At 35.7% G+C, this 27,122-nt stretch overlaps 1 protein-coding gene across 4 annotated transcripts in view; it reads right to left on the reverse strand.

The window, feature by feature from the left end:
- Positions 1-205: 205 nt before the first annotated feature.
- Positions 206-27,122, reverse strand: part of AZIN1 (antizyme inhibitor 1) — a 30,839-nt gene continuing 3,922 nt past the window's right edge. Inside the window, 12 exon segments of one of the 4 annotated variants that reach the window (NM_001301734.1) lie at positions 206-2,592; positions 2,835-3,049; positions 3,359-3,474; positions 5,447-5,609; positions 6,259-6,333; positions 6,730-6,811; positions 8,235-8,369; positions 10,063-10,235; positions 10,744-10,917; positions 13,178-13,375; positions 18,029-18,174; positions 26,423-26,560. In NM_001301734.1, the coding sequence (NP_001288663.1) occupies positions 2,481-2,592; positions 2,835-3,049; positions 3,359-3,474; positions 5,447-5,609; positions 6,259-6,333; positions 6,730-6,811; positions 8,235-8,369; positions 10,063-10,235; positions 10,744-10,917; positions 13,178-13,279 (1,347 nt within the window). In that variant the 5' untranslated portion in view covers positions 13,280-13,375; positions 18,029-18,174; positions 26,423-26,560 and the 3' untranslated portion in view covers positions 206-2,480. 4 annotated transcript variants of the gene reach the window in all.

Consider the following 27,122-nt stretch of genomic DNA (forward strand, 5'->3'; position numbering starts at 1 on the left):
CATTTAGTTTTCAGTTTAAAATTATTAAAAGGCTGGTGAATTAATGGATCAATCTAGAAAATGTGGCCCTGGAAACATACTCGTGCTCACGTATGTATTGAACTTTACCAAAATCTTCCATGTGTAATGCCCAGCATGTTACCGGATTTGCTACTTTATAATTAAGATTCTGAAAAAATAATTGGAAGTTCATAATATTCAGAGTTGAAATGCAGAATTAACTCTTTCACAATAGAAGCCAAAGTAAAACATAAGGAGGAATAAAAACATTTTATCTGTGTATTCAGAATCACACACAAATTACCTTTACAGTTCAATTTACTATATAGAAATCATTTGGGTTTTATATTTTCAGTTAAATTCTGAACTGAGATTACAATATTGTTTAAAAAAAAGATTGTTACATTAATTCAGTACTTTTTAGCATACCAAATTGAAATACATTAGTTCAAACCTCAGATTTTATGGCAAACAGTCTTCAAATACAATACAGACATTTCTTAAGGTTACCATTTCATTCACATGTGATATTTGCTACTCTGAGCTGTATACATAGAACAGCTCTCCTATGAATATGGCAAAGTTGACAAGCCATGAAAACTCAAAGCTGTATACTCAAGCCAAGAACTCAAAGTTGTACCATCTTCTAAAAGGTCTGTCATTTCTGGACCACAAAGCACGACATGTAAAGAAGGTTGGGAAGAATTCCTCCTCTTTATTACGGTTAAAAAAAGTTGCATGTAGCTTGGAACTTTGCATAAAACCCCATATTATGCCTTGGTAAAGTCCAAGGGTAATTAGATGACAATGGACTGGGGTCTTAAATTTAATTAATAGAACCCATGAAATTCAAATGGGCATCAATCAAATCAAAAAATATTAAGCACCTACTGGTTTAGATTGAAATTTATTAGAGATTCATGATCAATTTCTTTCCACCTTGAAATCAAGGTGTAAAAACCAGCTATTAAGTGCATTCCAAACTTCTCCTATGTAGCACAGGTAGAATTTTCTGTCCATTGGCACCAAAGTGAAGTCACATTTCCTCTTGGGAGACAGAAATTCCACATCTGAACATAGAGTAAGTTAGGAAAAAATGACCCCTGTTGTTTATATTTTATTACTATTGTGATTCTGATATCTAGGATTACTAATATACTAGCAGTGAACAACGTAAACGCCTGGCAACAACTGTCAGGTTAGTAACGCTAACTCCCTTCCCCCAGTCACAAGATTTTAGTATGAAAAGAATTAAAATTACTAAGCTGAATGGGAAATAACAAGGAATGGAGAGTAACTAAAACAAAGCAAACTCCTAAAGTTTGAAATCATTGCAATTGAGAAACTGAGAACAGGTGTGCTTCACCCCACCCCCTTACAACTCTGAATTTAAATAATGTTCCGTGCAAAAGAGCATCAGGTTTCTGGATATAGATGTAGCCCTTCTTTAAGTTTTAGTGAGCTGCAGACTCTTCTGCAATTTTATTTCCCTCCCCCCAAGTTTATTCAAAGTATTTAATAGAATCTTCCATTTCAGCCGAAAGATTTGTAATTCAAAGATTTACTAAGGTATTCTATGCATTCTATCTATACAGAAACACCTATTAATTATTACAATCGGTTTATGCAGAATTAACATTTTTGGTGTTAAAATTGTTAAAACATCATGCTTACTGCACATCGACTCTCCATAATGAATCTGAACTTCACAATGATTTACCAAATATTTTACTTAAATTACTAATTAAATAACTGAAAAAATGTACTGAGCCAAACTAAACTTAAATGGGCTATAAAGGAAAAACAAAAAATAAAAAAAACCTTCAAAACAGTCCATATACACATCTATTTCAAAACTACTTTTGCTAGCTAGCCCCTTTCCCAAAGTTTTAGCCTGAAAAAACAGTAAAATCTACACAAAATTTTATTGCAATCATACAAGGGTTACATTAGGTCAAATACAACAAATACTATGATGCAATTTTACATTTATTAAACTACAGTTCAAAGCACAAATTTACACATTCTAAATACACTAAACGTATCTAATGAAGTCACACTGGTCTTCCACTGACATTTGATATATCTGGGTGAAAGACATTAACTTTACAAGACTTTTTAACATGAATCCTTAGTATAAAAACTGTGTACTTGTATGTAAACGATTTAATGGGGAACCCAATTAATGGGCTTCCATCTCCACTAAGTCATCCATTTTGTTGCATATTTTATTTTAAATGCTTAAGGGGTAGGACAAACTGGTTAAGTTTAAATCTGGATACATTATCTAAATCTCCCAATTACCCCCCAATGAATTATAGATGAAAGCTGATTTTGTCTGGTCCCAAACAGCTATTACTAATAGATTTTGTTTCCAAGAGAATTAACAGAATAAGATTGTTTGAATTTGTTTCACACTGGAATGTAGACCAGACAAGCTTAACCTGCAACTTCAGATCTAAAGAAGCATTGATGCCTGTTTAAGCTTCAGAGGAAAAGCCATCTTCTTGGCTCAGCTGAATGCAAGAAGGCACAAAGAAGAAGTTCTTCATCATTGTGTCTGAAGTAATTCCAGCATCCTGCATCTCATACCTAACATTAAAAAAAAAAAAAAAAAAAAGCGTAATTCTAAATTTAAGCACAAAGACCACACTACCACATAACAAATGGACAAGACTATAAATATAACTAGTCTTCCAATAATCCTTAACACAGGGAGGGGCACTTTGCTATTTATTGCTTGTTAGGCATTTGTTACAGAATTAAAATTATTAGCAAACATCTTATGTCATCTCAAATATCCAATCAGCTTTAAAATGAAAACAATACCTTACCAATCATTGAATGACATCATGTAGTAAATCGCTGGCCTCTGAAAATCATTAAAAGCAGATGGTTCATGGAGAGAATCTGCTCCCATGTTATCAAAGATAAGCCAATCTCCCACATTCAGCTCAGGAAGAAGACAGTTTTCCACAATTTGATCAAGCTCATCACAGGATGGACCCCAAAGGCTGCTTGTAAACAGAGGCTCATCTTCCTTGTATTTCTGTAGGAAAAAGTTTTATTTCTTCATTAATTTTTACTCGTGTTCATGCAGGTAATGAATCCGAGGGAGGATGAGAGCATTTTTCACTGAGTCAGACCCAATGCACCTATGAAAGGCAGGCCTGGAGCCAGGGGCACTGGTGCTCCTTCTTAACTCCATCTAAGGAGGGCAACTCCTCAAAAAAGGGCAACATTTCCCATCCTAAAGTATATCTCCAAAACTTGGGATGCATCTTAAAAAAAAAGGGGGGGGGGGGCTCAGTTTATAAACTGCCAAATAAGCAGCTCTGGTATTTGTAATAAAACTTGCCTTGTGAACCTCTGGAATGGTATTTAAGTCCTCAGACAGTTTACTTGCAAAAGAACCATAAACACCATCATTCATATAATACATGAAGGCTGGTTCATCACTTCCGGTTTTTTCTACTGAAATAAAGCAGAAAAAACAAAGATGAATTTACATGGAAATTTCTAATAGAGTTACTATGCAAGGCATAGCAAACAGATTTATAGAGCAGACTTACAGCTTCACATTTCCCAAATATTTAATTTAAAAAAATATACTGACATACTTTAAAACTGTTAGCCTAAAAAACTGAAAAGACATTTCATACAGGAAGATAACCAATAGACATGAAAAAAGTTCCCTACAGAAGTTACCAGGTAAATGCAAATTAAAACTACCAATGAGCCATCACCACCACATACCTATTGAATGGAGAAAACTAAAAAGTGACAATACTGAAAACATCCATGAAAGCGGGGAAACAATCAGAACTTGCACATATATACCACCAGGAGGATAAAATACCACTGAAATCTTCGGAAACATCTACTCTGTGACCTGGCAATTCTATTCTTAGTCATTTCCCCCAATGAAATGAAAAATGTCCGTAAGACTTACACAAGATTGTTAAGTTTTACTCTTAACAGCCCACAACTGGAAACAACCAGTTGTTATTCATTGTTATTCACTGCCAAGGAAAATGAATAAATTGCATATTCACAGTGGAATATTAGTACTGAACGTGAAAAAAAATTGTTCAGACACTATACTGAGCTGTCCTAAAATATATGCTAGAGGATTCCATTTATATGAAGTTTGAGGATAGCCCAAACTAATATATGGTGGAAAAACCATCAGAATGGTGGCTATCTGGCAAAGGAACAAAACTGGAGGGAAATTCTAGGATATGAAATTTATGTTTTTATAGGGATGTCAATATATGCCTTCATTATTTGTCAGATCGTGTATTTAAGACTGTACTCACTGAATAAAAAGGACATGTCAGAAGTAGTGAACACAATCAATATTCTTCTTGGTTTTTAAAATACCACTCTCCATTAAAATGAATTGGAGCTCTTTGGAGAAATGGCCAACTCCAGGTCTGAGGCAGGGTAAGAAGAGCTTGGAACATCTTGATGTACCAGAAAGTAAAGAAGCACTCAGGAAATGATGGGGGCACGTCAAAAGGACCCAAATTTTGGGCAGTAAATAATGAAAAGTAGTAGATTACATAACCTACTGAATAAGTACCTAGGAGTCTAAACTAATATAAATAGGTAGGAAGGTAGAAAGAGAAAGCTATTCTTAAACTGAATAATGAAGTAAAAATATGAAGAGAAAAAGGTTATTTACAATGATCTTTCCAATTCATTATGAAGAAAACTCACTTGATACCATCTTAACCAAGTGATCAAAATGTAAAGTTCCTTGTATCCTTGCAGCTCTTCAAGTTTGAAATTTTTAAAAGACTATTTATAGAAAAAAAACTTATTCCCGTTAACTTAAGGAAAAAAACTATAGGAATAAATCTTCTTAATGTTCAACAGTCCTTTCTACATTTTTTAAAGTAGTATTTGTCAGGAAGACAGACTGACTAGTGCCTTTCTGTTGGTTTGACAAGAGAGATTAAGACTGTTGGCCCTTGTTATGAAAGAAAGCATAAAGTACATTGTCCCCCATGAGTAAAAGTTCCATGACAAGAGATATCACAATAAAACACCGGTTCTTAACAAGATAGGAGAATCAATCAGCTGGGGAAGCTTACCTAAAATATGCTTATCAAAACACCAGAGCCAAGAGTTAGATTCAGGAGGTCCTTCACAACATATAAACGTCTATGTCCTACAGTATTTTACACTTGACAAGTATCTGACCATTTCAATTCATTTGTAGATGAATTGATCTAACAGAAACCAAACTATAAGGGGGCACCTGGGTGGCTCAGTTAGTTAAACGTCCAACTTGGGCTCAGGTCATGATCTCACTGTTCGTGATTTCGAGCCCTGCATCCAGCTGTCAACATAGAACCCGCTTTGGATCTTCTCACCCCCACCTCCGCCCCTCCCCTGCTCACACTCTCTCAAAAATGGGGAGGGGAAAAAACAAACTTACCTCCAGAGGAAAATTTATCATTTTCAACAACTTTCTTTGCAATGATATTAACTGCAAGTGTAAATGCAGAAGACACATAGTAGCTTCCGGGTTCTGAAATTATCTTAATGCCAGATCCTTCAGGAAAGTAGACATCCAACAAAGGGCTGATAACATGATTAACCTATAAATTTTAAACCCCACATTATGATTTCAATATTGAATTAGATAATTCATCACACAGTCATGTTCTATAATCTAACCCTAGCAAATCAGTTTCTAAATATTATAGCATGAGGGATGGAGGGGAGAGCAAGAAGGTGAATAGTAACATACATCTAGATAAAACAGCTTAAACTATCCAGATGATAAATTCATTTGTGCCATCAAGTACCCCTAAGGGCAGAAATGCAACTGTATACAAATTTTTTGTAAATAAGTTATGTTAGAGTTCACAGAATTTTATTAAGCTTTTCAAAGTTAGCTAGGTCTTCTCATTGTCTCTTTATCTTAGAATCAAATTAAAAATTTTTAAAAAATATTTGTTAGAGCATGCGAGCGAGAGCAGGGGAGGGGCAGAGAGAGGGAGACCCAGAATACGAAGCAGCTCTAGGCTCTGAAACTGACATGGGGCTCCAACTCACAGACCATGAGATCATGACCTGAGCCAAAGTCGGATGCTTAACCAACTGAGCCAGCCAGGTACCCCAGAATCACTTTTAAACAGATAGTACAGGGTTTATTTCCTGCCATTGTTAAACTCTAGTCTATATCTGCCATTTTAGTAAAGAATGAGATTATTCCAGCACGTCCATCCGCTGAACAAAGTTTACCTCTTCCAACTGAAATTCAGATCCTGTGAAGCCTCCACCAATGTCTAACATGTTCATTGTGAAGCCAAATTCTCCCTAGAGATAGGAAAAAATACTTCAAATGCTTATCCAAATTGTTATGGCTACAAGGACATTTCAAACACCCCTTCCCAAGGAGGTAAATAAGATCTGTTATAATCTTTAGTATAGCAAGTGCTTTGGTCTCTATTAACCGAAGAAGGTTTACTCAATGGTATATGTATACAGTACAGTCTTCCTGAGGTCTGTCCTGGCTTGTAGTCATGTGCAAATAAATTACTATTTCATCCCTTTACCTAGTTAAAAAATGTGACTGTATGGAACTGATTATAAAAAAGGATGCAAATGTTTTAAGTATATGAGGGTACTTCAGAGGTAGTAAAAACACTGGATATTAGTCTTAAATAACACCCTGGCTTAAAACATCAAAATAACGTTAAGGAAACAACTTACAGCCATGTCAAACACACATCGAGCATCAGACAGAGCATGTACATATACTTGAGATTCTTTGCAAGTACTTGAAACATGAAATCTGGAAGAAAGAGAGTAGTAAATTTAAAGCAACAGTACATCTTAGAGGTCCTTCCTGTCATTCTTTTTCAGTTCTCATTTACCAGACGTAACATTACCAAATATTTAAAGAACTGGAAGCACACGCCTCTAATTATCCAAGTTACAATAGCAGTGTTTTTTTGTTTGGTTGATTTTTTTTGTTTGTTTTTTAAGAAAAGGCAATGTATGGGTAACACTGTAATCTTACAAAGAATTTAACAATGAGCTGTCAGGCTTCATAACTATCAGAAAGGGACAGGCTTTTATGTATATGAAGCATCAAGCACCACTAATAAAACTGGGTCACAAAATCTTTAATTTGAATGTACAATTTTATCTGACAAAATATAAAAACGTGTCTATTGTAAAATACAAAGGTACTGGGTGGCTCAGTTGGTTGAGCGACCGACTTCAGGTCATGATCTTGCGGTTTGTGGGCTTGAGCCCCGCGTCGGGCTCTGTGCTGACAGCTCAGAGCCTGGAGCCTGCTTCGGATTCTGTGTCTCCTTCTCTCTTTCTGCCCCTCCCCCACTCATGCTCTCTGTCTCAGAAATAAACAAAAAAATTTAAATACAAATGTACATTAATTCAGCTGAGTAGTACTAACACTTGTTAATGCTACTTATTAAGAGAAACTTAGAGACTCGTAACAGAATACTTAAGACTATGGCAGTGGTTACACGAATCTGTTAAAATTCATAAAAAGTCAAATCCAAAAAGTCAATTTTACTGAATGTTACCTTAAAAAACAGAAATACAAAAACCCTCAAATCGGTCAATATTGTTACCTAAGGCAGAATTAAACTTAACAGTGGTGACTTTTTATCCATCTTTATGAACAACTTAAAAACCAAGACTTTGCATTGCAGTGAGACTAACAATGGACTGGCAACTCAAAAAACGTGGAGCTCTGTGCTCTAAATTTGACCCAGACCATAGTTCTGACATCATGATCAAATCATTAAATCTCTTTGGGCCTCAGTTTCTACACACATAAAAATCAAGAAAAGTGGAACAATGTCTGATTTATTGGAGTGGCCAAGAGATTAAGATGAAAAGGAAAAAAATTTAAAGATGGGAAAAAAAATAAAAGCACACAACTCGAATGAATGCCATCCTGGTATTCATTAGAATTCTAGTACATCCTCTCCCTTCAATTTAAAGAAGGGGGGGGTTTTAAATTACTAATTGAATTTTTATTTACTATTTTATCTCTTAGGGAAGGGGAAGGTATAGGCACAAAATTACATGAAGGATAAAGCATATTTAGTTGTTTTTCCTAGACTAAGGAAAAAAAATACATTAAACTGAAAGTTGAATCTATTAGAGTTCGTACAAAAAGTCTTAAAATAAATAAGACAAAGATTTATCACCATAAAATGAAATTTAAAACAAATACTCACTTAACCCCAATAATTTGGACATCAAGTTCCTTAGCACATTCCAAGAGATGCCTACAGTTCTTCAGGGTAGTGCCAAACTTCATGTTACCCTCTTCGCCTCCAATATTATCTTCTGTTGCAATATGTACTAAGACCCTAAGAGAAGGGGAAGATGATTGGGGCAGAGTTGGTTTACATCATCATCAGCACATGTGAAGCCTGAAGATTGTAGAAGTATGTTGATTATGTTGCCAGTGCTCCCAAATCCAGCGACGGTTGAATCAGTGAACCTAATGAAAAACAATCCTGTACAGAGAAAAAACTAGCCATTAGGGCCTAAAGCATGAAGCTCACAAGGACGGGAATTTGGAAAATGCAGAAGTTAAGACTCTGTTGTAGCAGCAAGAGTCAGTTGGGCTCTGTAATGAAAGACGACATTACTTTCAAATGAAGTCCATCAGTCCATAAAACCACCTAGAAAGACTAAATTGAACAGCAATGCCATCATTGTCTTTCGGATGAAAATATCAGGGCTTTAAATGTTTCAAATTTCCTAAATTGTTCTAGCTACCTAAATTTCCACCACTTATTCTGAGAACTCCTATTAATCTCATACATCTTACCAGAAAATTGGCAAACTTGGGAGTTATTTAAGCATCTAAAACAGTAGCCTTTTAAATACTGATTCAACTCTATTTGGTATTTCCTTCCAAATCATGACAACCAAGACAAAATGATCAAGACTGTCTCAGGAGACACACAGTAATTACAAACTACTAAAACCCAAAATATACAAATGCTGTTTGTAAAACTGTTTTCCCAAAGAAGTCCTGATGAGTGACTGATGATCAGAGGGGCCAAGTCTGATAAAAGCAAAATTATTCTTCCTATAGGTATAAATAATCAGCTCTATCAAGAATATAACATCCACTTTACAATTAACAAGGTAAACATCCCTAATCACTGCTGTCTTTAAAAGATCACAGAACAGAAAGATTTTTTGAGAGAGACAAGTGGTTCACTAGAATTTTCCCCAAAAGGCCTTTATTCAAAGTTTTTTAGAGTAATCAATCCTGTCAGGACACCTAAGAGTACCACTGAAGTCAATAAGAAAATTATAAATATACAACAAAAATATGGATATGATACACATTTTCAGGAACACAATGCATTAAAAACAAGCAATTTTGTATTAATACACTATACTTTTAGTATATCCTAAGGTCTTCTTGACGTACCAGTTCATGACAAGATTAAATCTGCTTTTTGCTTTTAAAAAGTACACATTTTAATTTAAAAAATCTTGAGATGCATGCAGGAACAAGTACAAAAAAAAAAAAAGTAAACTTCCTATGCAAAGAGAAGAGTGGGCCTTAGAAAAGAAACCCCTTGAATCTACAGAGTAGGCTCCTAAGACACTGTCACTAAGGACAACCATTTAAGAACTACAGCTAAAGGCAGATTAAACCCTGAGCTAACCAGGAAAAAAAGCTGACCAACACATATCCTGTTCCCAGCATGACAACTAGTAGGGTTGATATGATTATGAAAATAGGCTGTGGCCCTCATTTTATTATTCCAAGAACCCCATTTTCTTCCTCGAGTTCAAGATTATAAATTCATATTCCAAACTGCCCTTATCTCCTCCCAACTCTACAAGAAGGATCAGAAATAGGTAGCCAATAAGATGCTATCAGCATTTTTGATATAGGAACTTATTAAATAAGTTAAAAAAATAATTACAATACAAATCACTACTCTACTAAGCATTGCCTTTTCCCAGGCCAAAGACAAACCCAAACCCTAAAGAGTAAGATAAATATTCCCATGTACTTAGTTTTACACTTACTTGGCATTTGGGTGATTACGTGCAATTTTCTTCAATTCAACTTCATTGTCACATGTCATGATGTTCACTCCAATTTTTGCTGCATACTTTATTTGAGACACTTGTTTGCAAGGACTTATGTAAATGATGTTTTCCGGAGATACACCCAATTCTTGCACTAAAGCCATTTCAGTCTATAAAAATATATTTTAAATAGTGTCATCTAAAAAGCAAAATTTCTATTACCCCTTTTCATTCAATTACGACTTTATAACTTTTATTTTTTGGCTAAATTTAAATCATATTAAGTTAAACTGGGACTGCATAAAGTCACAGTTCTTATTCTGATAACACTACTCTGTGTTAAAAATCCTTTTAAAAGCTATGATTACCACCAGAGAAATCTGGTTTAGAATTATTTTGCTGTCATCAGAAGTAATGGTCTAGCTCTAGCCTAAGAATGAAGAACAAATAAAAAGTTGTTGACAAAAGATAAAGCTTTTCAAAATCTCATCTCACTGAAACTTTCCTTTCATTGGTACACTTGAGAAGTTTGTAAATTTCCATCAGGCTGCGAATTTACACAAGAGTTTAACACCCAAAAGAGAAACTTCCTTGCAATTTTTCTAACTGCTGTAACCAAAAGTTAAAGTGAGCTCTAAAATGTTGCGGTTCAGTGACGAAATAATGAAAAATACTCACTTTACTGGAACAAGCAAATCCAGTTCCAAGAGCTGCCAAAATCTCAAGTACAGCTGGAGTGGAGTTGCACTTTACTGTGTAGAATGGCTTTATCTGAGCCACTACATTCTGCCACTGACTGTGTTTCTTCACAATCTTTCCAAGATCTCCCACAAAAAATGCATTTTTCCCTGTCTATTATGATCACACACAAAAAAGAGAAATAATAAAGGAACCATTGAAAACAGAGTACCAAAAGTAGTAAAGAACTCCCTTTTCCTCCATAAAGGAGCGAAAATACACATTTACACACACTACTATACTTAAGGCTTAAGAGTAATTAAAGCTAAATAGAGCAAATACAGGAGAATCCAAATACCTTGTTCTTTTTAAAACTTGACTTTTTGCTGTGCTATGCTGCCATATAACATATTCTCTTCTTTGCTTTTTCTAAAAAACTGTATCAATTGTAGTGACTTCCTACTTTACAACTGCCTCAGTTTGGGGGAGTAAAGGAGAAGAAAACCACCTGTTTCCTTCCATGCTTTTTTCCTACACTGTTTAAAACTACTCTGGTAGTTCAGGACCTGCTTTCCTAATATAGTGAGTAGAATCAGGAATGCTAACCAAAATAAGCTATGTATCTCCATTATAAACTTCTCATAAAGACAGGATGGTAAAACAAGAAAGCAAGGACACTAGGAACCGATCTTTAAGGTGACAAAGCTGGTAGTCTGTATACAGAGATGGCAAAATTATATTAAAAAAAATACAGAAGTACACTAAATACCAGCTGAACTGGAATACGGATATTCTTCCTTCAAAACTAAGAAAACAGATTTTAATTAGGGATCTGGGGAAATCTGTAATAATTTTAACATGGCTACTCTAGGGTAAGAGAAATGACTGTAACATGTCAGGCAGAGAGAGCATAAATCATCCAATGTTACATGGCAGACCAAATAATCTTATTTAGAATACACAACTATTGTTTGAAAAGCCAAGACAATATTACTGTTTTCTATTCCTTAATACACATTTGAAAATGTACATTATTGGAAAATACTGATCAGGATATAGACATGATTGGAAATTAAGGTAATTTTTACATAGCAGATATGGGACAGCTGTACTCAAATTACTCCATTCTTTCAAGATATACCATCCCTAACGTTCTAGAGACAGAAAATTTATTTTTACTTTAATATGGAAAAAACAAATAAGGCAATTATTATGGTGACCAGCAAACTGGGATTAAAAAACAACAAGATTTTCAGCTGTAACCACCCTTGAACCATACAATTAGATGACACTGCTAGGAAAGAAGAGGGCTGTAGACTAACCCTCACTAAATGTGGGATAATTCAACATTGTGGGACAAGAATGAATGAAAGGAATTATTTCGAAGATCATTATCTGACCCACAAAGAATGTTGCAAAAGTTAGAGGACTAAGAGAAAGGTCAGCATACTTCCACGAGGAGGTTCCTAGTGACCTAAGAGAAGGAACTGCAGAATGGCATGGCTATGCAGTTGACTGAACAGTATGACAAGTGTCACTTTTTTCCCCAAAATTTTGATGCCAGGGGAAAGAGATTTGCTGAGGTGTGGGGAGACTGGAGCACACGTGTAAAGGTCAACAAAAGTACTTTGGTATCCTATTACTGAACACCAATAACGTGAAAATCTTTCAATAAATTTGGGGAAATGGGAAATTAGCTCCAACAAATTTTATTAGCAAGGTAATAAACAAAGATAGTTCTATTAGTAAGTACATAACAAAAATAATCTGAAGTAGCAATGAATATGAGTCAATAGAAGCTGACATCTGGCTCCAGAGAGTAAACATTTCAGTGTAAGTTACAAAATTCTTAGCCAACATACACGACCAAAATTATATTAAATATAAATTAAAATCTACTCAAGCATATAGTTGAGAAAAACGGAGTAAAAAGCCATAGTGATTAGGAGGAACATAAGAAAATAGACCATACAAGAGCTGGGCACAGCAGAGAAAGATTAAATTAGAAAGGCACTTGTTTAAAAAAATTTTTTTTTAATGTTTTATTTTGAGACAATGTGAGAGACAGAGTGCAAGCAGCGGAGGGGCAGACAGAGGGAGGCACAGAATCTGAAGTGGGCTCCAGGGTCTGAGCTGTCAGCCCAGAGCCCGATGCCGGGCTCAAACTCACGAACTGTGAGATCATGACCTGAGCGGAAGTCGGATGCTTAACCGACTAAGCCACTCAGGCGTCCCAGAAAGCCACTTGTTTTAATCTGGGCTACGAAGAAAACCTCATCACTACGCAAGGGAAGTGGGAGTGTCAGACAACCTGGAAAAGCGAACATCTGAAAAAAGTACTTTTAACAGATTAACATCTTAGAAATAGAGCAATGTTTTAGAATTCAAAAATTTGTAAACACTGAATTTGAGAAATGTGAAACGGCACACTTACCAGGGTGTGCTCATAAACATAATTATCGATCACATTCCCAAGGTTTGTTCCTTCATCCAACAGGCCAACGGAGTAGTTTGCATCGTCAATAAATCCTTTCATCTCAGCCGTATTCCACAAAGCCGAAAGTCATAAACCAGGAAAAACAAGAGACGGGCCACCAAGCCTTATGTCTGGGTCCTTAGAATATGCAACAAACTGTCGAAATAGAAGTTATTTCAAAGTCTGTATTATTTCACTATTAACCTTATAATGTAGGGGATGTCAATGAAAGCATGCTAAGTGCCTAAATTAGTGAGGAATCTGTATCACTTAACACTTGCAGAAACACTGGATCATTCACTATCTTTTAATGCCCATTTTATAGTGAATGTGTATTTTATACATTTAAAAACCAAGCTCAGTATGACATAGTTTAAGATAATCCATATATGTGCAATTTATCACCAGTATGGTCACCTTATTGACGTGGAGTTGCAGACCCAGCCTGTATTATTTCTTGTTTTATCGTTCTTCCATAACACAATTTTCAGTGAAAGCACATCCTCATTTTAAGTAAAGAAAGCTAGAGAAATATTATCTGCAGCCAAGAAATTAAAATACTAGCCTAAGCTTCAATATACTGCCAATCACCTCCCAGTGTGTTAGCAGGTAACTGTAGATAAAGGTCTTCTAAATTCTACAGGAGGGGAAAAATGAAGTAACAGAAATGGATAGAAGTGGTAGAGAGTCACTTTAGTGGACAATCTGTAGCTTTGATACAGACTGTCTAGGTCTCACCTCAAGCTCAAATGGTACTGGCTACATCAGGTTAGCAATGTAATTCTCTTATGAGTTAAGCTGACTTAGAGAAATAGAAGTCAGAAAGATCTGGTCGTGGCTATGTCATTTAATAGCTATTTGATCCTAGGTCAACTTCTCTGAACTTCAGTTAATTATCTTAACTACTTCCTCAAAAGGTTGCTGTAAAAAAAAAAAAAAAAAGAAAGAAAGAAAGAAAAGAAAAAGTATAGCATATGAATACAAAAGAAAAAAAAACAAACACTTGTTTAAACGTGTTGATTCAGAATAGAGCTAAAATTAAGTTGCCAATTGCCAGTAATACAAAAACGCCATCACAATTTAAAACTAGGCATAAGCGAGGCACCTGGTATATCCTAGACCATTTACTAAGAGCTCTAAAGGCTGACTAAATCCAACATTTCTCTTAGCAAAGAAATCTTTCCCCTCCCTACCCCAGATCACCCATTCTCCTTCCTCAGGGCAGCATATACTGACATAAAAGTTTATCTTTGTTGAATTCATTGGTCGTTAAAGGTTACTTTAGGCAAGCATTTAATACAAACAAAAAGTCCGTTAGCAAAACAAGTCTTCCAGACAGGATACTACTCATTGTCTGGTACTGACTTCTGGTTACATTAGGAATGGACACAGACCAGCTATTGGCAACCTATTTCAAAACTTGCACAGCCTTTCCCATGTCCTTGATTCTCCCAATGCTATTCTATGTGCCAGTGTTCACTTTCTGTGATGGCCCTCATCCTAAGGTATACTCCATTTCAATGGTTCCCAAAGTGCATTTTTGAATGCACCAGAACAAACTCATCAGTAGACCATAACATTAGATTCCATGAAATAAGTTTTTTAAACTTTTAAAACATCTTCATCTCCAAGAAGTCAACCACATTCAGTTTAGCTCATCAAATCTCCTTCATGCAACAGCAGAAACAGAAAAGTTGAGAATATTTTTATTTTAACAAAGTAATTAACTTAGGCATATCTACATTAGACTTAATACTTATGCAGTAAAGTCACATTGTAGCCTGGACACTCTCTAAAGGTTGTTATACCAGCAATGATGTAAACCTGTGCCCAGGAAGCAGACATTTTAGGCCTGAGGATACATATTTATTTTAAACAACCTAACTCCAGTTACAGTAACAATTTAGGAGGCTATTCATCTATGCACTAAGGGAAATAGAAATAAAAGCTACTTTTTAAAAAAGATCAAAGGTAAGTATAAGAAAGAGTACAGCAGAAACCTTCAGTTCAGTTTAGCATCAAAAATCTTTTTGGTCCAACAGCTTTCACTTAATTCTATTAATAATGAAAAAAAAAGATCTTCAGTCTAATTTTTCAGTTCATGAAACTCCTAAGTCTGTATGTACTATTTACCTGGGAACTTTAAGTTAGGAATTATGGACCTCTACAGGCAACTGCTGCCACATGCAAAAGTCGTTTACAGTCACAATGATATGTACCTCAATTTCCTATAGCTGCAGTCCTTACAGAAAGGGTGATTTTCCTCTAGTAGTAGGATCCTCAGTACTTACAAAAACATCCATCTTACCTGCTGAATGCCTACATTCTTAACAGCAAAGATGTTATGGCAGTGTGCCAAGCACTGTTGTAAGTACTTTATCTATACAATTAGATCTCTAACCCTTAAAAAAAAACCCGTAATAATGGTACTGCCCACATTTTAGAGGTTAAGACACTGAGGCACAAAACAATTAGCTCCAGAGATGCTGACGATCAAATTATGTTTAAAAGGAAAAAAGTCTCTCCAGCACCCCTAGAAAATACAGGATTGCTTTTTTGGATCTCCAACTTACATACAGCATAAAAACATCCTATTACACTTATTCATAGCCTTTTAGCCTCTATGACTAGTCACTAGATTCTAACCTTGCTGTTCTTCTGTATCTTTGGTCTAATTCTCAGGCAAACCCCAAATTTGAAATTATTTTCCTTTTTTATCCATCATATCAACAGTTTACATGAAACGACGTGCACCCATTTTGACAAACATATATTATCTGTGTAACCACTAACCATAAAGGTAAGTTCCCTCGTGTCCCTTTTGCAGTAAATCCCCAAATCCCCTTCAGGTAACCATTGAGCTCTTTCTGCCACTATAGATCAGACTTTTGTAGAAGTGAAATAATTTTAAAACTAAAACAGTTGACAAGTAATGAATAACATGAACCAAAATACTGGACTGCTCTAAAGGATACAATGCTTATGGAATGGCTGTTATTATTATCATTGAAATCAAACTCTCACTTCAAAAGTAACCCTAGTGTTCATTCACCAATCCCTAGTTGATTCACAAAAGGACTCAGAAGGAAAAATAAAATTCATTTGCTATACTGGCTGTACTTAATGAAAGAATTAAGGGACTAACACACCTAAACCACTAAAACAGATGTAGTACATGTAATATTTGATTTCCTTATTTACACTGAGCACTGCAATAAAATTGTTAGGCCGACACTAATAAAACCTATACATAAAAGATAGTGAGCATAAGTGAGCTCTATCTCTTCTTATATGGTCCCTGAAGGTTTTGATACCTCTATATTTCCTAGCTCAGAATAGGTGCTCACAAACAGATGGGACAAAGGACTTCACAACTCTTAAGAATGGGGAGTTCTTAAACTTAGGGTTGGCTTGTGACAGCAATGAACTCCTTCAACTTCCAAGTGTGTTGAAAAAGATGGTCCAGTCCATCTTTCACCTTCTTGAAAGGAGCCCAAAACTTGATACAATAGTGACCCACATGTAAATGCAAAGCTCAAATGTCAGTTACCGTTAAAAGCTGAAAGTTAACATGCAGGAAAAACTAATTCTGCTATAGAATCTGCAAAAGATAAAGGCCTTCAGAAGAGAGGTTTTCTAACACATCTTAAGCCGACAAACCCTTTGTTCACATGAAATGTCACCTGGAAACCCAGTATTTCCAACAACTGAGAAGGCTGAAGTAGGGGATTATGGGTAGGCTGATCTTCTTTCCTACCTCTAATAATTGTGCCCCCCTCTCACTGAAAGAGTCCTAAAAGTAGTTCATAATCCTACCTCCAGAAGCCTTTGACTAATTTTCTTAACATGTTAGCAAAAAATATTTAAAGCTCCACTACCTCAAAAAGGTTTATGTTCTACATTTCTGCCTTAGAGCACTAAAGAAATACTTTGCTAGTTTTCCAAAAAGCATTTGAAGTTACTTGGTAACAATACATTAAACCAAAAATCTATGACACATACAGTATGTTCTATGGACCCAGAATGAAAATAAGTGTGTATGTGTTGTGGGTGAGCAGTTTGTATTGTATGCCAGATCACCAAGTTAATCCACCTTAATTTTAAACACCACAGGGAATTTCCAGACACCTCTCCATTAAGAATGGACTCAAACCCAGATAATGCCAAACTTCCCCCCAATGCTCCAATCCTAGGTATAATTTCCAACAGACATTGCACCATTTTTTATGGCTTATAAATCAAAAACGGGACTGACTTACTGGCTCCAACACATTATGACCCACTATGGTCTGGTGGTCAGACCCATTATGGTCTGGTGCTGCTAGACATTGAAGTATTTACATTAACCTTCAAAAAATCTACCCTATATAGACCTTAGATTCTCTTCAACTGGAGCAAATTCATTTTCCATAAAAGCTTTCAAGTTTATTTCATCAACAGATACTAGGAAGTATTCTCTACTTCAAGCCTTTAAGCCATGTTCACAACCAAACACCTTATCAATATATGGTGAAAGCAAACTTTATTACAGTAGCAAAACGGCTGTAATCACAATACTACTTTTGTAAGGAATTTCCTCTTGGATAGCATAGCTGGGAAGAAAAAAAATGTTTAACATTCCTTATTTACACCTTGGTGTTTTCTGGTAATACATCTTTTAATGAAGAGCTGCCAAAGAAACAAAAGGCTCCAAAGAACTGCACACAGCTCCCTGGAGCCTTCCATGAGGCCACTGAGTCCTCATGTCCATTGAGAGGGTAGCACCAAGAGAAGTGGCTGCAGCAGCTGGGCACTTGCCTTGTTACACACCTGCTACAAAGGCTTCTATAGTTGATTGTACTTCAGAAGAAACTGATACATCTCTCAAATAATCACAAGATAATTCTGGCAGCAACAGCCCACTTGACACCAAGCTGGATGAATATGAGTCTTGGATTTCTGAAGTGAAGACCTCCCTGGAAGTAGAACAGGGAGAGCTGAAAGGCTGAGAGTACGGTTTCAGAGACATGTAAGCAGGAAACCCAACCTTAATATATCAACCACTTTTCTAAAAGGACTTTTTACTCATTAAAAAAATGAGAACTTGAGACATTTTGAAACTACTACTGTAAAGAAGCCAAAGAGCACTTTTTTTTTTTTTTAACATAGTCAATTGATGACTTAAAACTCAGCTAACAGCTTAAAAAGACACAATGCTGTCAAGGTCACCTCTGTATCCTACCGCTGATAGAAATGTTACTTACCACACAGAATACCTTTAGAAATAACTGGGCAGGAGAGTATTAGAAGAGGATTCTAAAGGATGACTTTGGCACTACAGATGGGAGGCCTGGAGTAGGTTCAAACCACCAAAAACAGTGCCAAGAAGCTATATACTGGAAATGGTAGGAAGTTCCAATAAACTGTGCAAAGGCAATATGGATTTTTGCCATACTGGACCAAAAATAAGTGATGGAGAATAACAATAACCTACACAGAGTACTTAGGATAATCAGGACAGAGTATGCTTTTATCAACAGTAAGTGGAAAGCCAGTAATGACAACAGGCACCCTTAAACTTATTTTTCAGGTGATAAGGTGGGGGGAAAAAAAAGAAAAAAGAAAACCCTAAATAACCCTAGAAAAAGAATATTAAAGGTGACTGCTGAAGAATTATTTTAAAAGACAAGAGCAAAAATGAACAGGAGATATTTAAGGGTGGGGGAGAAAAACCCTAAAGGAAATGAGCTCAACGGGCTAAGTTTGAAATGCCTAGGTAAAGGCTGCCATGTGAAAGGTCTCACAATTCTAAATATGTCTTAATGAGAAAACAAAATACAGGATTTTCATACCATATACTTTTACATGTGGAATTGACAAGATTAGCCTTTTAAAAAATCTGTCTTGACTATCTGATGTAAAGATTAATTTTTTTCTGGAAGAAGTGTATGTACCCTCACTCAAGTAAAACACTTAAAGGCCTTTTGGTAATTAAGATGTAGTGACGTTAAAGATAACTACTGTAATCCACATGAACAGGAAATTTACAACCATAGTAACTTCATGCTTTCTAAGCTTTTCAGGTGCAGTACAGGTACAGAATAACTCTATAAATAAATGCACTTAATTACTATTTTGATTAGCTTAGAGCAGATCTCAGTCATCTTTCCAAGAAGAAACCTTAATTATCATATATAAAACACATGTGTAATACAATTATTGCAACAAATACAAGTTTAAGAAAGAGAATACCCTAGAAGCCCTATACAGCTTTCCCAGGTGGCAGTGGTTGCATCTCCCATAGAATAAACATGTTCATGCTTTTCCGATCATCATTCTCGTTATTTAATATTTATTGTTCTATGTGCCCCCAAACCATTGGCTTTACTGGTTTTGAACTATAAATAGCATCCCTGTTATTCTTCTACCATGACTGACTTCTTTTGCTCAACTTTAGTCTCAATTTACCCATGCAGATAGACATAACCAAAGTGCATTTATTTTCATTTCTGGGTAGTATTCTGTGTAGGTATGCCATTTATTTATCTGAACTGATCTATGGGTTACTTCCCATTTTTTGCTGTATTCTTTATGTTATTTATGACCTAACTTCTATTACTTATGTACCTAAGGGCAGTGCTATGCAAACTGTACTGTAGTGCAAGAGTCTAGCTTGCTGGCTGGCAGTTTAAGTAGCACTGGTCTAGGGCTACATACTAGAAGTGGAACTGCTAAGTTTTTGGTGAAAAAAGGTCTTCAAGTCTTTTGTTCATTTTCCCATTGTTTTTTGCTTTTTCTTGTGGGAGCTCTTCATGAATTTAGGAAAGCAAATACCTCACTGAGGATTATTTGGGGATGGTTTTTGTTAGATCGTCCATGTTGAACGTACTAAAGCATTTCATCCTACTTTTGGTCATGCCTAAAATAACACGTTTGGTCATGTTGAACGTAGGTGAACTGAAGTTCATCTAGAACCTAGAACTATACTTATTTAGGAGCTCTTTAGGATATCAGAGGGTCCTTGCAGTAAAAAGCCAAGAAACAGATGAAAAATCACATATTCAACATAAACCTAATAATAATTTGTCTACCTAAGCACAGAAAATCATAGTAGGGAATTACATCCTAACAGCATGATAAAGAATTCAAAATATAAAACTGAAAAGCCCCTACAGTTAAAGGAAATTTTTTATTAAATGAAAGGAGAAAGAAGAGAATGCGTAATTTTTATGCTTATTAATCAATGTTTTAAGATTATTACAGCTAATACTACTTACGTTAATAATACCCCATTTGCAACTATGTGGATGGAACCAGAGGATATTATGCTAAGCGAAATTAGTCAGAGAAAGACAAATATCATATGACTTTACTCATATGAGGAATTTAAGATATAAAACAGACAAACATAAAGGAAGGAAGCAAAGTAATATAAAAACAAGGAGGGGGACAAAACATAAGAGACTCTTAAATACAGAGAACTGAGGGTTGCTGGAGGGGTTGTGGGTGGGGGGATGGGCTTAAATGGGTAAGGGGCATAAGGGAGGACACTTGGGATGAGCACTGGGTGTTATACACAGGGGATGAATCACCGGAACTACTCCTGAAATCATTACAGCACTATATGCTAACTTGGATGTAAATTTAAAAGAATGGATATACTAAATACAAATAGTTTAAGAAGAGGTTTAAAATTAGTCTGACTTATAATCCATAACAGTTCACATCAATGAGAAAAGAAGAAAACCTAAAATATGCACCTATAATGTTCGTTAATATATACAAATAAATAATCTAGTATAGGTGGTAAACTGCAGGACCTTAAATTCAGGAATGTCAGTTTTCCCATGCTACATACAGACTGCTGAATAAAATTCAATAGTTCCTATGGGGAACAAAACCAAAAACCAAAAATAACAATACCCTAGAACAATGCTGTCCAACAGAACTTTCTGTGCTAAATGCAATTTTCTTTATCATTGCCCAAAATAATAGCCATTAGCCACATATAACTCCCCAGCACTCACAATGTGGCACCTGCAACTGAGAATGGAATCTTAAAGTTAGTTTTAACTTTTAAAGCTCACCACCCCCAAGTAACTTTGATCAAGGTAACAAAGATCAATTCACAAGCTTACAAAGCTAGACTGTAAGGGCACAAAAAGTAACAAAGTAACAAACTCCACAGCAAATTCTGAAGAGAGATTTAAAATGCATGCTTACATAAGATAATGAACAAAAGGCAAAAAAAAAAAAGTTTGGAGAGGAGCATTCAATAAGAATTTGTTATCTTGGGTCCTTCTCCAAGTCAGTTAGTTCTAGGCATTTATGCTCTGATCTCATAGTGGCTGAATATGGCTGAGGCAGGCTGAACGTCATCAGTGTAATCCTTGTAACTCAGTACAAATATTTTCTAATTCTTTCATAATGTTCTTCACATTATTCATTAGATTAAAGGATGGGTAAATCTTTGCTTCAGTTAGCTTGTGATAAATCATTTAAGTGTACATGGATGACCCTGGAATGAAAGGGAAGGACAAAAAATACCGTCTTCCTACGCCTTACCAATGTGAGAGCACTTCACTTGCAACAGCCTCTTTAGGCTTATCTGAACGACAGTCAGCCTAAAACAGCCTACTATTTACCTAGATTTTATAGCATGCAAGGTACAAATAACTTATTTACTCCTATTTGAAATTAAGAGTATCAAAATTTCAGGGGGCTAGATTAAGAGTCTCAAAAACTCTGAAATAACACCAGGTGAAAAGAGTATAATGGAACACACAGACTGGTAGCCACTGTTGATTCTCTTGGCTCAACTGTCTTTTGTGATAAATGCAAGAACCATTTTATGCCCTTTAAAAATTGGTCTACATTGCTTTCCAATCTTTTTGGCCCTCCCAGAGAAGATTCTAAATTTGCTCAAAGGAAAAAAATCCATGTTCCCCAAATGCTGTTTAATCCATTAGCATATTTCCACATTGTTCTTGTACAGAATACTTTTCCACTAATTTACACAAGCAGTGCAGAACCATCAAACACTATTTTATGTATGCCAGGGGATACATATGCCTTAAAAACTGGTATTTCAAGGATAGTTTTATTTGACTTTTTTGTCAAAGACACTAACAACCATTAATGAGTGTTCTGCTGAATTTGCTTTCATCACAAAATCTGTAAATTACCAAAACCAAATTTTTTTCCAAAGTCAAAAACCTGACTTTACTACTGACAATTAACAGCAAAACACGAGGAAACAATACTAGTACATACATACAGAACATTTTTCCCTTAGTTACAGTAATTCTAATTTAGGTAGGATGGGTACTATTAAGGCATATGTAAATATTACCAATCAGGACACAGAACATGAATATTTAAAATGCTGATGATTCAGGGTGCCTGGGTGGCTCAGTCGGTTAAGCCTCCAGCTTCAGCTCAGGTCATTAATCTTGTGGTTCTTGAGTTCGAGTCCTGCATCAGGCTCTGTGCCGATAGCTAGGAGCCTGGAGCCAGTTTCAAGTTCTGGGTCCCCTCTCTCTCTACCCCTCCCCCACTCGTACGTTCTCAAAAATAAACATGAAAAAAATTTTTTTTCATAAAAACAAAATAAAATGCTAATGATTCTTAAGTTCCTACATGAACATAGTCAACTGACAACCACATAAAATATTTCAGACAAATTTTAAGAGCCCATTTAAACAAATCAATTGTAACCTTTTTCTAGATTTAGTTACAACTTACTAAAAAGTGTAAGGAAATGATTAATTCAATCTGACTTCATCACCAGATCTGCTAATAAAAAGCAGTTGGTTAGAAGAGAATTTAGTTTTCTGGAAAGGCCTACTTCAGATTTTTCCATCAGGCTTATTAATTATAAAATGGAGCTCTGGCTAAAATAACTTGAGAATCTAGCCCACTGAAAAATCCACTCCAGCATAAAGCCCTAAGGATTTTTTTTTAACGGCATGCAAAAGCTTTTCCACAATTAGAGGCCCTTCGTTAATTTTAGATACTATTAGTGTTAAAACACCTGTCAAATATCTTTACAGTGCTCACATATTACATCATACATATATTCTAAAGAAAAGTTTTCCAAGAAAAAGCTCTTATATAAGCAACTACCTAAGTTCCTAAATACTTAATAAACTATCTCAAAATTCACATGGTTACCTGATTTAGAAACCTAACTCTGGAGGGAAATCCTAGAGCTCAGACCACCTGCACAGAACTATTGAAGTATTACAATGTTCAAATAGAGTTCACATAGCTATATGCTTTGCAATGCTATGCAAATGCAAGGATTTTCTACAAAAGCCAGCGTGTTAAGCCCTTTTAATGACTTCTCGTTTTCCAAACAGTATTGTTGCTCCATAGGATTTTAAATATCCAGTATAACAAACTCCTATTGATATCTAAGGACCTTTCTGGAATGTAAAATTTTCTCTTGCCATTTTCATTAATTCTACTCAAGAACCTTTGGAGCCAGTGATCCTTCCGGAATTTAAAATTTCTCAGATTTTAGAATGGCCAGGAGGCGAAGTCAACACCCTGTAATCACAATATTCTTGCAACAAAATTTAGGAATATTGGCATTACATGGGATAAGATAAAAAGAGCCTCAAGTCAGCTCAGATTCAGGTCAAGTTTTTGTTCCCAAATCAGTTTAGGTTACTATAAGAAGGTCATAAAAATTTTTTTTTAAGTAACTTTTGAATTTCAGAATTATACACATAAGGGATTATGGACCTGCAGCTTTGCAGCAAAGCACCAAGTACTAAAGTTTCCTTCAACATAATGCACATTGTACCTGGGCATAGTAAGTAAAAGTCAGTTACTTTGGCTGCCAGAACCTGCCGAATAAGTATCTTTAATATATTCTACCTGCACTCATCTACCCGCAAAGGAGGTGTTAACTATGGATTTCCCAAGTTCACTATAAATATTAAATATAATGCAAAGTTAAGTTTTCATTACAGAGTTCAACTCAATGCCTGTTTTAATATGACATTCCTTAAATCATGAAGCTTGTTCTTAAATTTCCATCTTAGAATCTATTCATGACTATGTCATCAACTGGTCTCCACCCCAGAAAAGTTAAATCTCCAGGCCAATGAGGGAGAAACATCAGATATATTGGAAACAGACAGATGACTAACAAAAATTAAGAGATAACTGACTTGGTCCTGAGATGGCAGCAATAGTGCTTCTCTTTAATATGCACACAAGACACCTGGTTAAATTGAGTCAGGTTTGGGTGGGGCTGAGATTCTGCATTTCTGTTGTAGCTGATGCTAATCCCAAAGACCACACTACATTCATTAACAAGGGGTGGTTAATACACTCAAAAAAAAAAAATCATTGTATCAGTTTAGGGCTAAACGAACTGTTCTAGTTACAGCTGAAATCTAGTTACAGCTAGATTTTAAAAATAAGTAATTTAGGGGTGCCTGGATGGCTCAGTTGGTTAAGCATCCAACTTCAGCTCAGGTCATCTCACAGTCCGTGGGTTTGAGCCCCGTATTGGGCTCTGTGCTGACAGCTCAGAGCCTGAGCCTGCTTCGGATTCTGTGTTTCCCTCTCTCTGCCTCTCCCCTGCTCATGCTCTCTCTGTCTCAAAAATAAATAAAAACATTAAAAAAAAAGTAAGTAATTTGCTCAAACTCACACAGCTAAGAGAAACCCAGTAGAAGAAACCCTCTAGTCAGGTTTCTAAGTCAACAGAACTTTCAAGATATTTTATTAAACTTATTCCCCCCACTCTTTAGCCTTACAAATGTGTTGAAAACACATTTTAATTAGAGAAAACATTTTTATTCGATACGATCTTTTTAACAAAATCAGACTACAGGAACACTAAACTGATAACCTATGCTTTCCTGAAAATGTCAATTGTTATTCCAAGTGTCTGCACAACTCAGAAACATGCAAACTTTGGGGCACCTGGATGGCTCAGTCAGTTAAGTGTCGGACTCTTGATTTCAGCTCTGGGTCACATTGGGGAGTTTGAGCCCCACATGGAGCCTGCTTCAGGTCCTCGGTCTTCCTCTCTCTGCCCCTCCCTTACTTGCACGAGTGCTCTTTCAAAAATAAATAAATGTTAAAAAAACAAACAAACAAACCGAAACCTCAAAACCCAAATTTCAATTGCAAGAAACCTAAAATAAACTATACAAATCCAGTAGCAAATTCAAATTTAAACATCAGTTTACTGTGGAACTGTATTTTGCACAGACATTCAATTCAAAAGTCAAATCCATACATAGAAAATCAAGTACTGGCAAAAATTATCCAAGAAAATCTGTTCAGAAAATAGCAAGCTAGGAGACGTACATATATCATCCCTCAGTAAGTCCTCTGAAAACAACCAATTTTTCCTCACCAGCTGAGTGTTACATAAAGTCATCTTATAAAGCAATTATAAACTCTAGTAGTCACTTTATACCTGGCAAAATGCTCATAACTATACAAGAACTAATATTCACCTCTCCTACACCATGCTGTGAGGTATAGCTTCAGTAAGTAGAATGAACAGAATCTTTTACTCTATTTAAAAATGTCTTTTTTTCTGATTAAGCCCAAATACTTGAAAACTTACCAAATGGTTGAATGATGGAATAAGCCACTGCCTACACATTAAATTACAAAACAAAAAACAAAAAACAAAAAAAAACCCACCCAAAACTCTCCAACAACTTATATTAAAACCTGGATTAGTAAGATTTCCTAAAACTTGGTCTACAGTATGTACTTAAGTAGAGTAATACTTGTTATCTATTCAAAATAAATTTTAAGTGATTCAGTGATTGGTAAACAATGCATATAAAACTGAATCAGTAAACCCTTAACTGTCAAGCCTTTATTTTTTTATTTTTAGAGACAGCGCGCGTGTGTACAAGAAGAGAGCGAGCACACATAGGGGAGAGAGAGAGGGAGGAAGAAAGAGTATTTCAAGCCGGCTCCATGCTCAGCTCAGACAGAGCCTGACACAGGGCTTGATCTCACAACCCTGGAATCATGATCTGAATTGAAATCAAGAGTTGAACTCAACCAACAGACTGAGCCACCCAGGTGCCCCTATTTTAGAACTTTTAAAAAGCACATTAAAGATCACTGCATTTTAAGAGGTAAATACAATTTCAAATTCAGAAAAAAAGTGAGCAACAAGAACTCTCCTTTACTTCAATTTTACAAGACCCCCAGTACAGATGTGAAAATACTTACATGGACAAGTTAGGAGATGGAACCCCCCTATCATCAGCTAGGTTCCCAAGGTGGCTCAGCGTTGAAGTCGAACTGCTCTCTATACAGCACTTCTCCTAGGCCCTCTGGGTAGTTGTATACTCGGTCAGAAAGTTCGCCCTAAAGAAGGAAATAAAAGTAGTAGTAAATAGTCATAAATTAAAAAATACGTTACACTGCGCTTTTCAAGCAAGTTAAATTGATTTATAGATTAACTATGGGAGTAGGTTTTAGTTTTAAAAGTGTTTCATTAATCACATTACACAAATAATGTTTTCAAAGGATTTACCATATTACCAAGTACTTTTTTATGTAGTAAAAATTTCCAAGCTCTTATAGTGCAAAGTTCACAGAACTGGTATCATCTTACCAAGTTGCTTTATCCACCTACTCGGTTTCCAGCCTTCATCTAATTTCATTTTTGCTTTTATTTATCCTCCAAAACCCAAATTTCTCAGTGGACTAAAACTGCAAAATTCCCCAAGTACCCTGGTCAACCTGATGTGTATAATGTTCTAGTATGATTTGTAATCTGCAACTACCCAGAACATTTCTTTTACTCTCCAAATTGCAAGTTCTTCTTTGCTTAAAGTATAAAATCTTACTACATACCAAAAAGAAGATCGAGGACTTAATACATTATGAATGTGAAATAACATTTGAGAATTGCCTTATACATTAA

Source organism: Felis catus, chromosome F2 (genome assembly GCF_018350175.1).
Source record: "Felis catus isolate Fca126 chromosome F2, F.catus_Fca126_mat1.0, whole genome shotgun sequence".
Classification (NCBI taxonomy): Eukaryota; Metazoa; Chordata; class Mammalia; order Carnivora; family Felidae; genus Felis; species Felis catus.